Source organism: Aythya ferina (genome assembly GCF_964211825.1).
Source record: "Aythya ferina genome assembly, chromosome: 1".
Lineage (NCBI taxonomy): Eukaryota > Metazoa > Chordata > Aves > Anseriformes > Anatidae > Aythya > Aythya ferina.
Window position 1 is genome coordinate 63314763 of NC_140296.1, and position 15483 is coordinate 63330245.

Genomic DNA, 15483 nt, shown 5'->3' on the forward strand with positions numbered 1-15483 from the left:
AAACCACCCCCCCCCAGCTCCCCGGCCTCCCCTTCACCCCCATAAAGGGGGTGCTGCCATGGCGGGGAGCGCCCGGGAGCCATTTTGTGCGTGGGGCTGCCCCTGCCCGCACCGCCCAGCGGCCGGGGAGGCTGCGAGACGGCGGCCGGGGCGCCGCGGGGGGGAGGCGGGCGCTTGCCGGTGACCGCTGGGGCCGTGGGGGCGGGTGGAGGAGCAGGAGGAGGAGAAGCAGGAGGAGGAGGAGGAGGAGGCGGGTCCAGGCGGCCCAGCCCAGCCCAGCGCCTTGCCCCGGCCGGACACGGCGCCCGGGGCGGAGATGGCGGACGAGGCGCAGAAGAAGCCGCACTTGTCGGCGCTGGTGGGGCACACCAACGGGCTCACCAAGCTCCCCGCCGCCAGCACCAGCAGCAGCCGGGGAGGGGGGGGAGGAGGTGGAGGAGGAGGAGGAGGAGGCTCCGCCACCACCGCCCCGTCCAAGAAACTGGTCATCAAGAACTTCAGAGGTGGGTGCCAGCTGCCCGCTCCCCTCCCTTGTTTACAACGCGTGTGTGTGGGGGGGGCTCCCTAATGCCCCTTATCGCGATATGAGGGGGGACAGGCGCTTATCGCGGTGTCACCGCCTCGCCTGGCACCCCCGGGATGGTAGCGGGGGGGGGGAAGAGGGGGGGGTAAGATGGCTCCGCAGGGCCCTGCCCCCCCCCCCCCCGCCCGCTGGCAGCGCCCCGCGCCCTGTGTCTCGGCAGAAAGGCCCAAGCTGCCCGATAACTACACGCAGGACACCTGGCAGAAACTTCACGACGCCGTGGGGGCCATCCAGAGCAGCGTTTCCATTCGCTACAACCTCGAGGAGCTCTACCAGGTAACACCCGTGAGGTGGTTTTCTTATGGGGGGGGGGTTGGGTGTCACCCGCATGGTCCCCGCCGCGCTCCCCGTGCGCTGTTTGCACTCAATTTTTTTGCAGTTTTGTGTATCAAAGGCTCCTTGGAGAGAGCCACCAGCATCTGGGCCCATGAAAAAGCAATTTGGAGGCTTGGAAAGCTGTGGCTGGGCAGGGCTGGGCGTTCAGCCTCTCCGATCCCGCACCCCCTTCAAGGTGCGGAAAATGGGGTGTTAGCTTCACCAGGCTGTGCAGATAAAGAATTTATAACCCGTTTTTATACATAACTTCACTTCCCTGTGATTAAATGTTAAACTATTTGTTGTAACAAGAGTCAGACTTCAGCATCTTTGGAGAATGAAAGAGAGAGTCTTGGTTGAGCAGACACCAAACTCTCAGTTTACCTTCATTCAGATCACTGTACATTTTCATATTAATCAAAGTTCTCATTTTTTTAGTGAAAATACAGAAAAAGTACTGCTGAAACATCAGGGCTACTGGAGAGGGGCTATGGACAAATAAGGAATAATCACAAACCTGTTCTTCCTTTCTACTTTCTCCATTAATTATGGCTTAGTTCTTCATGCATATACATTTAAAATAATAAAGATAGTTAGCCGGAGTAGTAATTTTTTTCAACGATCATGTCATTATGAAAATTACCCATGTGGTAAGTTCTGCTTAAGCACAGCTTAAGTTAATTACGAGTTTTCTGTGGGTGCAGGTGTTTGGTCTGTGAATGTGGATCTTGCTGCCAGATCAGGACTTAAGGTGTTAATATTCTCACCCCAAATTTTCTTAATATTCAGTAGAAATAAGTTTAATGTCTGCAAAGTAGAGACTCTAAGAGGAGACAAAACCAGCAGTCCACGTTGGGTCTGTGGTCAAGAAATCAGGCTGAATTTTGGGAGCTGATTAGATTTCTCTCTGTGATTAGTTAAGGTATATAATGTATGGTTCTAAAATGGCTCATTATGTAAATGCATATTGACTTAATAGGATTTAATGCCTTTAAACAGATAACTGGACTGATATACTCATCTATTAATATTTACAGGTTTGCAGAGTTTGAATTACATGACATGTTTCATGGTTTTAAAATGAGCATTTGAAAAATCATGCTCTTTCATGCCCAGCTTAAAAAAAAAAAAAAAAAAGAAAACCACAGATGCTTTGAATGTTACCTAACTTGTTTTCAGAGGCTCGGAAATGAGATTATAGTAATGTGGGTATGAAATCGCCAGGGTACAGGCTTGAGTTTTGGCAGAAGAGAATGAGAGAGATTTCAGATAAGCTGTGGAGGCAGAGCTGTACTTTTTGCTTTTTCTGTTTGTCTGCTTGTTTGTAAAAACTGCACGTTATAAGGTCAGCCCAATAATCTGCAAGGCACTGGTGCAAATCAGCAAGATTTCTGTACAGTGGGTGGTGGCTGTGAGTGTGCCCATGCATGCATACACCTTCTTCTGCCAGAGGAATAAAAGATGAAGTTCAGCATCTATTGGAAACCTGATCTGTACTTACAGATCGTTTTAACTGCCTGTTGGTGAGCACAGAGCCATCCACCCGGGAAAATTCCTGCATTTGTACCAGTTGTTTTTGCTGTCGGGGCTGCTTTTTGTGCATCTCTGGCATCGTGAGAGCCTGCTGGGGCTCGGTGAGGTAGGCAGGCTGCTCTTGGACTTTCTGATTTGTTTAATTTGACTCTGTGGCTGAGGAAAAAGTGAACAGTGACAAGGCCTGGTGGGAAGTCCAAAGGCTGCTCCTTCCCAAGCGTTCGTGGCCAGCAGGGGTTAAAGCAGGAAGGTGCTTGGCAGAGCCAGTGAGCAATGGGAGGGCGGCAGCCAATTTTTTGCTACTAAAATAGAAATGATGTCTGGGATTGGATGTGGATTGCACAGATTTTGATAGAAGTAGCTGGTATTTGATGGGATAGAGAAAGTGGGGCAGTGCAAAGAATTGCCAAGTGAGCAGCAAGTGATTAAAAATAATGGAGAAAGAAAATTCCCTTTGCAACAAGATCCTAAATAAAACAAAATGGGGCAGAAATGCCTTTCCTGAGGGCATAGAGAAAGATATTGTTGCAGTGAAGGGGAAAAAAATAACATTGGAGCCTTGACCAGACTTTTATCTGTATGGATGGATAGGAAGGGCTATGTCTCAGAAAAAATAACAAAGTGTCTGAAAAATAGTTGCGTGTGATTACTGTTTGTTGCAGGGGTCACCTGATGTTTCAATTTTCAGACCAGAAAAGCAAGAAGCAGTATAAAGCACCTTATGAGTACTTTTCTGTTTGTTTTCGTTTTGTGTTTTGGAAGACAGGCTCTTCAGGATGTTAACACCTATGGAGGAAATAGAACAAGCAGCAGCAATAATTTGCATACTACAACTGAAGACTGCTCAAAACAAGCCATTAAAAGCATTATTCAAAACTTTCACTAGGTTTGTGTAGGCAAAGAGCCTGCAGTGTTCCCTCTCTCCTATCCTTGTAGATGTGGTAATTACTACAGCTTTTTTCCCAGACTAATTGTGTGCAAGATGAATAAAAGTCAAATTATGTTTCTTCAGAGAGAGACAGCAACAACTCTGAATTAAACAAGAGGTGAAGAAGAAGGGAATTGCTGGCTTGCCCCCCACACCAGTCACAAAAGCAAGCACCAGCTAGTTAGAGGCAGTACCCAGCTGATAAGGCAGCAGTCTGAAGCACGCTTCAAGCCCGTGCTGCTGCCCAAAGAGCCACTTTCCCCTTCACCTCTCTCTTGACCTGCTCACGTGCTAGCACAATTGTTTGTGTGGTCCTAAAGTAAAAGCAGAGTGAAGATCATGTACTAGTACTTTGACAAAGAGTTACCTGCTGATATTAGGCAGCATGACGTTTTATATCACAAACAAGGCACACACACACAAAAGCTAAAATATCAGCAGAACTGAGTAAAGACCAAGCACTGGGGAAATCCTGAAACTTTCTGAGTTCATTTATGCTGTTCATCAACAAAATATGTCACTGTAGATCCTCTGGAGCAAGGGAACACAATTTCGGGTCACTCTTGGTCACCCAAACGAAATAGTGCTTCGTGTGTCACGCAGTGTTCTCTGCAGCACCAGCTCACAGAACAGAGGAAGTTGAGGTGAAGTTAAAGGAAGAGACGGGATGGTTTTCTCGTTTTGTCCAAGTCCTTTGGATAATTTGGTACGAAGCACTGAACGGCCACAAATACTTACTGCAAACTTTACAGCTCTCACAGAGTGTTTGTCTGTCTTCATTGTGATTCATTTTAGATGCTGCGGTCTATTAATAAAATAGTTTATTGAAATGCAGCACACAAGTTAAAATAAAGCGTGCCTGGAACAAAATCTAAATATAGGCAGTGGTATCAAGTGAGGCTACGTTTTCTCTTTGGTATTCCCACTCAGTTTCTTGTGAGGGAAAAAATGTTGGTGTGAGACAATGTAATTGCTGTATAGCTGAACAACAGCATTACAGAGGTGTCCAGAGCTGTCCCAGCATAGTCTACATCAGCTGTAACAGCTCAGTTCACATTAAAGTAGTGACCACAGCAACACTTGGTTTGGGGCAGAGTTGTTTTTCTTAACTAGCAAGGAGAAATCCTCACCTGAATCCCACGAGGTCCAAATAAATTGTTTTTTAATTGTTAAGGCTTTCATTCTTTTTCACGGTTTATATACCTTATACCTAGTGTGTGTATCAGTAGAAACAGAAATTAGCTAATAAAATGACAGGACAACAACTATATTTGTTTACCGTTTTGAGACAATAGTTTAAGTGTTTGGCTCTGATGCTATTTCCACCTCACCTAATTAATGTGAAAGATGAAAACCCCATCTTATTTAATCCTCTATGAAATAACACGCTTAATAATTAAAGACTTAATCTACAGTAATGCTGAAATGCATCAGTATTCAACAATAATTCATCCTTAATGTTATGGAGAGAAGGGATTAAAATACTTGGTTTGATTGTGTTTTTATAAAATAAATAAGCATTTATTTATAAAATAAATAAGCTATTTATTTATAAAATAAATAAGCTGGTGTGCACGTGTGGAGGCATGCACAAATGCACCTACAGAAAGACTGCTGCTGCTGAGCAGAATGGGTGGAAAAAGCCTTGTAATGTTTAACAGCACATCTGAAGTATGATAGAGATGATGATGTACCTTGTGCATGACATCTGACAGTGTAAGAAGGGACCGAAATCAGGAAGAAATCACAAAAAATTAATTTTTCTACATAGTTTGGCTAATTTTATTTCAATAAGCTTTGTTTTGGTGCGTAGTTTGGACAAGTAATGCTGATTTTTTTCCCCTCTTTGGTGTTGGTCTTGATAACACAGGCAAAATCTGAGTTCGTTTAATTTTTTTAATCTCATCTCAACTTTTTTGGTTTTAGGCTGTTGAAAATCTATGTTCTTACAAAGTCTCTGCTACACTGTACAAACAGCTGCGACAAGTCTGTGAAGATCACGTGAAAGCACAAATTCTTCAATTTAGAGAATATCCTTTTCCTGTGCACAGATATGGTTAGATTTGGGTTTAAAACTTTTTTTTTTTTTTTTTCAAATAACAGTTTTTTCAAAATGTCAGTGTTATTTGAGGTTGTGTATTTATGACTTAAATATTTTCAAATCCACCATATGCAGCTTCAGTCATCTGGGTAAATAATTTTTGCGGACAGAGAAGTAACATGGTGACAACCATTTATTTTAGTAGGAATCCAAATTTTAAAGTTAATCTAGAAAATTTCAGTAGCACTATCAGTCTAAGTAACAATATATTAGGTACACCTGTCTCTATGACTAACTATAAGTGCTAGTCAGTGCCAACACGTAGCAGAGGTGTTCAACAAGCCCTTTAGATACCTCACATGCACCTTGAGAAGTTTTTGGAAGAGAGATCGAAGTTCAGAAGATGACTTGGCTGCCCTGGGACCTGCAGAGCACTGAAGTTTTACGGTAAATTTCCCCCCAGCTTTCTCAAGTTACGTTACCAGGCTTCTCTTTCTGTGGCTGAGCTGATAACAGAAGTGCCTGCAGATCCTCTCTGTACACTTGGGTGCAGCCGGCTCTGAAGCCCATTGTGCTTTGCATGCTGAGGGCGTGCTTTATGTGTCTTCTGTATAATAGCCTACTGGTTACGCTTGCTCGGGAAGTAGGATAAGTAGAGTCTACGCCCACCAGGCTGTCCTCGAGAGTGCCTTGGCAAACAGATGCTGGAGAGTGCCATAGTGAACAGATGCTGCGGTGATCTGAGTGCTAACCCTGTTTCCCAGCTCTCCTGCCTGTATTTTATTACAGAAAATCATTGCTTGAAATAGAAGGAAACAGGGGAATGGGTTCCAGAAAGACTCCTTTTATTTTTAGGCAAATGCTTTAAATGTGCTTTGGATTATAACTCAGTTTCTCAGTTCACTGCGTTCCCCAGGTAGATGCTACACACATAAAGAAGATAAATTGCTTTCTCTGTTTTATTTTTTTCTCTCTAGCTAAGTCCAAGCATGGCCTTTTTTTTTTGTATTTTTTGTCCCAGTAAAGGAGCCTGGCTTCTACATGGCACATGAGAAATATTGGTACATAAATTGGCACTGTGAATTCGGTTCTTAATCATGCAGCACATTTTTTCATTAGATTTAATTTGATATATTAAAAATCACCTCTGACTAAAAAGTACATTAATCAGTGCAGTAGTCTGAGGTCCAAGTCTTTTAGCCTACTATAAAGCAGTGTACAGTTGACCAATTTTGCATCCCAGGCTTTTCAGGCTTCAGCCCAACTTCTGAAGAGATGTTGTAAAACTTAGATTTTAAAACTTTGCCTTCTCCCCACGAGCCCAACAGAACCAGTGTCTGAAGAGCTGAGAATTTTGTGTTTTACAGGTATAGTGCTTTATATCCCAAGGACGTGAGATTACATTAATCAGATTTGGCCAGGGGGAGTTGGGGATGATACTGTGTGTGAAAGGAAGGCAAAGCCACGCTTGGATTTACTTCTATGACATCCTGCAATTCTGAAAGCATAAGTAACACTTGGATCTGTTGTGTAATTAATAAAACTTCATAGTTTACTTCGGGAGACCTGGAGATGTACGTGAAAAGAGTGGTATTTGGATTTATTGAGGATTATTTAAAACTGTAACTGCTTCTAAGAGATTAGGGTCACTCCTGTTGCGCACAGTGTGAACTCATTAAACAAAGTAAACCTTTCTATCCAGCTCACCTCGACTGGCAATAAGGGTGTTTTTGACACTGATGGGACTTCTTGTTTAAATCTGTATCGGAGTTGTACGGTGCAGCCGCTAGATGGTATTGCTGGAGAGCTGTGAGCGTTTATTCCTTGAAAACACAGGGAGGCCTTTTGGAGAATTGCCATCCCCTGTGCTGGGCAGAAGCTTTGCAATTAACCGTTTATCCCTAGGCAGTCCCAGTAACAGCAGAACATCCACAGAGCAGATTTGCTTAATGGCTGGCAAAGATCATCTCTGGAATCCGGCCTCAGACGTTACTGGCAAGCTAGTTTTCCTTAATAGGTGTTGTACAGATTCTCTGGATAGTCTTTTATTTTTAAAGAAGATAAATAAATGCTGGCAAGATCACTGCAGACAAATGGTAAGTTGAATGTTTGTTCAGAATATGTATCCTTGGGATGTGAAGCCTGGCAAAGGGGAATTTGTTATGGTTTTAACTTGGGACTGTTGCATCTCCTCCAAGTTTCAGCCTAGGCTTTCACTTTCCCTTTTGATAGCTGGGGGCAGTTTTGTTGTTGAAAGCCAGGTTCAGCAGTGCTGTTGACTCTGATGCTGAAATATCACTCAGCAATGTATTGACGCTTGTGAAATTGTTGGCTGTTTGCAGTTTGAGTAATTGGAGAATCCACAAGCTTTGCTTTTAGATAGCTCCAACAGCTGGGTTAATTTGTGACTCTTTTTGTGATGCAGAGATGAATATACAGAAAGATTAAAGAGCTAAATCTCTCTTTCCCCTTCTTGTCATCAACCTCCATGATGAATTATGTTATAGAAGAAAATCCTCTCTCAAATATGCTTCATAGAAATTGTCCTTTTAAAATGTTTCATTATAATTTGAAGACAGCATTTGAAAGGTTTCACTGCATTCTCACCTAGCTTTGGCTACAGGTGCCCAAAATAGTTGAATTTCTGTTTTCATTCCTCAAGTCCTTTTCTTTCCCCTCCTCTGCGGGGGATGGGCAGAGGTAAGTGCTTTTTATCTCAAAAATGGAAAGTGTTGTGGAAACTATGCAAAATAAATTCAACGGTCTAATGAAAATAGAGTTAATTAAACTGGACTTGTATTTTTGTAAAAATATGAACTCTGTTCACTTTAATTACTTTTGAGAGTTCTTTTTTGTTTTGTTTTGGTCCTCAAAGCAACAACCTGAGGCAAGTGGCTCTCTTGCCTTTGTGCTGAATTAGCACTTGTGGTGTTTAAGGAAAAAAACAAAACAGTCTCATTGCTGTTTTACTTTGATATGGTTGGCCAGAAACTGTCGGCTTGAGAATTGCTTCAGAAGCAGCAAACTTCCATTGTGAAAATGTCTTTTGCACAGTTTATTAGTGTCTCTGCTTTAAGCTTCTTTAAAAAAAAAAAAGAAAGAAAGAAAATAAAAGTGAAAACCACAGGAGCGTGCTATTTCAGCATATTTCAACACTTTCAGATTTACTGGAAGTGTTGGTGGTACTGCTTAATGGCTCGTTCATCTCAATAGCACTGAAACTTAAATAGCACTAAAACAGGCTAATAAAACTAGTTAAATGCTTACGAATTTGAAAACCGTTTTCAATATATTTTGTTGTACTGCTTAGTCATAGCGTTAACATCAATAAATTACATATCGGTAGCCATACAAGTTACCGCAAGAGTTTAAAATAGATGCATGAGCAATTAAGGTACATGTGTATGTGATACAACTTAGAGAATTTGTCTTACAACTTAAAATGCTGTATGCTGATGAAGGCAAGAACAATTTTTTCTGTATTTTCAGATCATGATCAGAAGCATTTTCTTATTTCTGGATCGCACATACGTACTTCAGAATTCAATGCTTCCTTCTATATGGTAGGTACCTATGTAAGCATTTCTCTTAATATTTAGAATCTGCACGTGCTTGAAGTCTGCGCAAGGTTGAAAATGAAATTTTCACGTAATAATTTCTGCCACCCCCAGGAATACCTGTTGTGAAGTGAAGGAAAAGAAGAGATATGCTAACAAGTGCAGGCACACACAGCTGCAGCTGTCACTGCCTGGGTGAGGCTGTGCTGGGAGCCTCCTCTGGCTGCTGCCTCTGGGCCCAGCTGTACTGCAGGTGCTCCTGGTTTGGCAAAGTTCAAAGCTTGGCTACTGGCTCTGTTTTTTTTAAATAAGTTAGGTACACTCACAAGGTGCAGATCACCTCTCCTACACTGGCCTATTGAGAGCAGTGGCTCGGAGCTTTGAGGTTAATCCTGGATGCTGCTGCTGGGCTTGGAGCACCCCATGGTCACATCTTTGGGTCTTCTGTTTCTCAGCATCCTTCTTGGGAAGGATTTCATATCGTAACCAGGACAAACAAACCCAGGCTTTTCCAAAATTTTCTGGTATTGTTACTCCATATAAAGCAAAAAAAAAACATGTAGACAAAATGCTGAAGTAACTCTGTGCTTCTTCCCTGCCTGTGTTACTTCTATGCTTCTTTAGGTCCCACATGAAGTCTTCCCTTCTGGGCTCTGTGTTAGTTCCTTTTTTCTTTTTTTTTTTTTTGTTAGGCTGCTTTTTACCGAAGGTTATCAAAGGGATCTGGATCCGTTCACACTTTGTGCCTTTTTGCTCACAGTGGGAACATCCCATTTACTGAAATCCTTATGCATACAAGAAGGTTGGGGGAAACAACTTTTACTTAAGATTCCTCTGTTTTCCTTGATAAAGAACATGATTAATAATTGGCTTTTTCGTGTGATCAGATGTAGAGGCATCATTCCTCATCATCTTAGTATGAAATACAAATGTGATACAGGTGATCATAAATGTACAGAGAATAAATGATTTGAAACAAAACTTATAAATGACATAAAGGTTGACCCTGGGGATCTTAATGTTAAGGTAGATGTTCATTTTTGTAATTATTTTTATAATAGTAATATGTTTTTTTGGTGATAATGGTGGTTTGTTTTTTTATACACAGAGATCATTATAGTCTACTAGGTGAAATACAGACTGCTCATAGTTGTCACCTGAACTATGCATAAACTAAAGTTGATGCATCTTGTAGCCCCTCACCTGGTGTTTTTGTGATGGTTATTGTTATAGTTCCCTTAGTGGATCATGTAAAAGAGAATATATGCACAATTAATACATTCACTCTCTGTATTGTATATATTATATATACATGTATATTAATATGTATGTATTTTCTTAAACTGAGATTCAGATTTTTGAAAAGAATCAACAGTATGGTTTATTAATTTTCAATATTCTTGCAGGGATATGGGGCTAGAGTTATTTAGAAACCACGTCATTAGTGATAAGCAAGTTCAAAACAAGACTATTGATGGAATCCTTCTGCTGATTGAACGAGAACGAAGTGGTGAAGCTGTGGACAGAAGTTTGCTGCGAAGTTTGTTGAGCATGCTGTCTGATCTGCAGGTGAGTACAGCAAATTTCACTAATAACCACTACACTTAGAAACAGGGTTTGGACTTCTAATATGTGTGTCGTACAGAAATAATTATATTCTGCTAGTAAGCATGTGCTTCAAAATCTGTCGAACAGATTGAGACGTGGTTTCCTTTTATTTACCCTATCTAGTCTTTCATTCTGTTTGTAAATGAGACCTCTTTGCTTGTTTTTCTTAGCTGATGCACTGGCTTTAAGGCTTTGCAAGGTTTGCAAGTCTTTTAGTATGTGTAATACCTGTCTGTCTTAACTACTTGTTTTGTAATCCTACTGAAGGTGGAGTGTAGCAACCAAAAAAGATCAGTTCTGTCACTGTGAAAAGGTTTTTGGAGTCCAGATCATGGGTCTTACTGCAAAAGACATCACTACATCAGCAACTTCTTAGCAGAGAGCAAAGACAGACTTAGATGCAAAGTTAAGGCAAACACTTTAAAATGATTATAGTCAGTCTGTAGATAATTGGATTTTTCCATTAGAACTGATTCTAAGTAACCAAACAGAATATAAAAAATATTGTGATTTTGACTTTGGTATGTGTTGTCCTCTGGTTGACCTTGTTGTATGATGTGCAATAAAACTTAGGAGCTCTCTTTCATTCTTAGGAACTGTTCAGGTTGCTCTGTTCCCAAGTAGCATACGTTATTACAAAACTGGATAAGGGTTTAAAAAAGAGTGCAAAGGGGAAGACTGTATGAAAGACTATTAGAAAGTACTTTCTGGCCAGCTTTTCTGCTTTTCATGTTAACCTTCCAGACTTTGATCTGTAATTACACTCTTTAGTGTATGAGAAGAATTTGTAAGTAATTATTCTGTTCAAGAGAGAAGAGAAACTTCTGTCAGTGAATTTTCGGATCATATGCATGTCATTTCCCACTTTTATCCCATTGTCACTTGCAAGCCTTCTCTACTTGCATCAGTTTTTTGTAGATGTTAACATTGATTATTTTTAGCAATATACTCTGCTAACTAAAGATAAACATTGCCCTTTATTGGATCCTTCTTACAGAATTGGATTTCAGTCTGCAGTCTTCTTCACTGGCTCAACAGTGTGGTTTTCTTTCTTCACTAGGGAACCTAACCAAATCTATTCTGTTCTTTTGTGTTACCTGTCACTATATCGAGGCACAGATGTGCTTATAATCCCGTAATTATACTCCAGGATCTCTGCTTCTCTATTTTCTTTCACCAGAGGTTAGCCTGTGGTGAAAGATGAATTAATAAAGCAACTCTTATATTTCATTTGAAAACAATTGAGCTCCTAGCCACTCCTGATTTTTTAGGCGATTATGCAGTGGAGGACCAACTGTTGAAAGCTGATTCCTGTTCATGTAAATCCTATTCTATAGCAGTTACCTTGTTGTAAAGATTTATACAGAAAATAGTTGAATATATATTGCATTAATGTATAGGTCAGAAAGTTATGCCACTGATCTTGAGGGAAAGGATGGTAAGAAATTAAATCTAGTATTCAATCCTGTTGAACATGGAGCCTAGTGTAAAGAGAAGGCTGAAGCAATCACTTGATGTCTGCTTGTGATGCTGAATTAGTGAACTCATACACTGAGTGCTTTTCAAGCCAGAGGTTTCATGTTTGATGCATTGAAAAAAAATTTCTTCCTCCTTATGGACTTTGAAAAAACTCAGAATGTAATAATGAATTTTACAGCTCTGTGTTATCTTTTGGGAAAAGTATTTCCTTCTGTTCATCTACCATACTCAAGGACTTTCTTCTTTTCACTGACTGTTCACATGTCATTCCCTAGCTACCTTCTCCAGTCTGCTCTAACTACTTTATGTATTTGTCCTTTCTAATTTATCTCCTTTCTATATTAAACCATGTTAATCATTACGCAGAAATTTCTCAATGTCTGTGGTGGTTGTTGCTGCCCTTTTTTAGTCATCACTTTGTGCCTTCACTAGAAAAAGGAAGTTCATTTTACCTGGTAAAATGAATCTTTCTTTTGTGCCCCTGAGATGAACCTGGCAGATGTGAATTAACATATCAGAAATTATCTGTTTTGTTTCACTAGTTGGAACTTTTTTTTGGCCACAAAAGCGTCAGTGGGAGTCTTGAACTTGAACGGATTAGATGTGCTGTTGTGTTGGGTACCAGTTTTGGACTACATGAATTAAAGAGAAGCTATCAGTTTAGATGATTTTAACGTTGATGGCTGAAACACACTATTGCTACGCTGGAAAGTCATCTCTGATCAGAGTATTTCTAAAACCAGTAGATACACAGAGAACTTACGAGTTTATGCAATTTTAAACACTTGTCATAATTGTGTACATTCCTGAGATTTTACTTGCCTTTTATGTCTGACAACCAGAATATGCTACCCTTATTGGCAGCTTAATGTAAGTAACTAAATCCATTTCTTGAGCAGGTTTACAAGGAATCATTTGAGCAGAGGTTTCTGGAAGAGACAAATTGCTTATATGCTGCAGAGGGCCAAAGATTAATGCAAGAAAGAGAGGTAGGTGCATGATATAGATAACAGCTTTTATGTTAGTTTCATCTGCTGTGGGATTGTGTGAGAACTTTTGGTAGTGCCATAGCATGGTAATAAGTGAAATTTACTGGTGTGAGTGGTGTTTATGCATTGGGGACTGCAGTACTGTATCAAGGGGAAGAATGGAGTCCCGTTTGCCTTAATGTTTTACCTCTAGATGTGAATATACATGTATGTATATGTCATATAAACGTATATAAATGTAAATTAGGGGTGGAGAAACCCAGTGGTATTTTTGTGTATTTAAAGTCCCACTACCAGCAAGTTGATCTCCACACAAAGCTTAAAGATGTGCCATCAACTGTGTTTTTGCCCAAGAGCTGTGAAATATCCACTGGCATCGTTCTACTCTGTGCTTAATACCGAAGTAACCTTTTTACTTTTTTTTTTTCTTTTTTTTACTGTTTTGTTAATTTTACTTGTCTGTTTTATTTCTTTTGCTTATTAGTTAAATAGACGTGACATTTTTGTTTCCTGTGCTCTTGAGATGAAATTATGCCCTGTGGTGGGCAGCCTGAAAATGTGTTTCTCTCTCAAAATGTAAATCCAAGGAAGTGTTTCTTGGTTGTCTAAGATACAGCATATTACTTTTATTAATTCAATTTTAACGCTGACTCGCTACAAACATTCTGAAAATTCCTGTCTACATGACACTGAGGTGGATCTTTTGTGTCTAATCCCATTTCATTCACCTCATGCCTTGAATTTCCCCCAGGACCTGAGATGAAATGCTCTGATGCATTGTTTTCCCACAAGTCTTACTGCTTTACAGGCCTGGTGGAAAACTGGGGAAAAAAGCACAAAAATAATAAGGCTCTAATTTATAAAGTGCTTACATTTATATGTTTATGCATATACATGTGTATATGTTTGTGTATGCATATATATTTACACACACACATATCAACATATGCGTAACTGTTTTGATCATTTGAAGCCCAAGATTCTTACGTGCTAACTCTCCATAGGGACAGATAGCCCTAGGAGAAACTATGTGGTTCACACCAACTGAAAATATGCTCTCTGATATTTTAAGGACTAGCTTAACTCATTGGTTTTTGAGGGGAAAAAAAATTCCTCAGCAGTAACCTCAGATTTCTGATTATCTGCTTCTTTCTGTGAAGTGCAGTTATAATACTTTAATTACGAAGTAGTATTGTTTAATTAAAGTGTAGATATTTATGTAATGTATAACAACATTGTGGTGGAATAGTCTTTTCCAATTAATACTCTCTTTATTTATAGTTTAAATTTATCACCGTGAAACATTATCTGCCTTTTGTGGTTTTGTACTTATCTGTTGAACTTGTCATTCTCTTCTGTTACTAGGTTCCAGAATATCTTCACCATGTTAATAAACGTTTGGAAGAAGAAGGAGACAGAGTGATAACATACTTAGACCACAGCACACAGTCAGTACAAATTCTGTCATTCTTAGCAAAAGTCAAGCATCTTTCATAAAACAGTGTGGTTATTCATGGTGGTAGAGACACAGACTGTCTCTGTAGTATTTTACAGATATTATCTTGTTGACAGCACTGATACAGTTTGGTAGTGGTTTTTCTTTCAGGCTTCATTTTTATCAAATTTGCTGTATTTAAAATCAGAATACTCTCTAAGTACAAGAGGAGAAATTGGAAAAAAATATCAGTGTAATTTGAAGTTAAAAATATTATATAACTGAAACTTGGATTATGGAAGTAATAGCTGATCTTAAACATTCATGTGATTATAATATGGGAACATGCACTGGGAGGGGGAGGATGAAAAAAAGTTAAATTATGGCATAGGATAGAGAACATGAACACAAACATTGCAAGATGTTTGAAGTAGAATCAGCTTTGGTGTAGCTGCTGCCAATATATTGTGCAAGGTAGCTTGTCACTTTTTTCCCTGAGCTATTGAGTAATAGCGTGTGCTTTGCTGGGGTAAGAATGTGCATTCAGGAATTACAGCACAGTCACTGACAGATTATAAATGCATACTTAATTTATATGTAATGCAGCAAGCTGTTGCCTTTTTTTAAAACAACATAAGCAAGTAAAATTAACTCAGAATATCGCCCCCAAACTCTCTTTCATTTTTTAGCTAATATGTTGGCATTTTATTGGGTGTTAAAAGAATAACAATATATATTTTTTTAACTTGTATGTATACATATATATGAAGAAAATGATAGGCTAAGCAAATGCCCTTGAGGTAATGGTGCATATTTGAACTTGTCGTCTTCCTGTCAGTGCTGATTGCAGGGATACACTGTCCTTGCTTTGAGTCTAGTCCTTAGTCATACTCTTAGAAACCTACTTTTAGAAGGCTTTGCACTGATTTCCTGTCTTTGCATCAAGAAACAGCAGCTCTTAAAATTAGTGCCCTCGAGTTGCCCTCAGGTCATACTGTCTCCCCAGGTGTGCATG

The 15483-nt window shown here is 40.0% G+C and overlaps 1 protein-coding gene across 2 annotated transcripts in view; it reads left to right on the forward strand.

Moving 5' to 3' along the window:
• The first annotated feature begins 264 nt into the window (after window positions 1-264).
• The window catches only part of CUL4A (cullin 4A), a 35938-nt gene continuing 20719 nt past the window's right edge, over window positions 265-15483 (forward strand). Inside the window, exons 1-8 of one of the 2 annotated variants that reach the window (XM_084494942.1) lie at window positions 265-503; window positions 744-859; window positions 5286-5389; window positions 7427-7496; window positions 8890-8963; window positions 10364-10526; window positions 12944-13033; window positions 14399-14481. In XM_084494942.1, coding sequence (XP_084351068.1) covers window positions 317-503; window positions 744-859; window positions 5286-5389; window positions 7427-7496; window positions 8890-8963; window positions 10364-10526; window positions 12944-13033; window positions 14399-14481 — 887 coding nt within the window. In that variant the 5' untranslated portion in view covers window positions 265-316. Of the gene's footprint in view, window positions 504-743; window positions 860-5285; window positions 5390-5473; window positions 5848-7426; window positions 7497-8889; window positions 8964-10363; window positions 10527-12943; window positions 13034-14398; window positions 14482-15483 lie in introns of those variants that run through there. The other variant, XM_084494943.1, reaches the window with a different exon arrangement.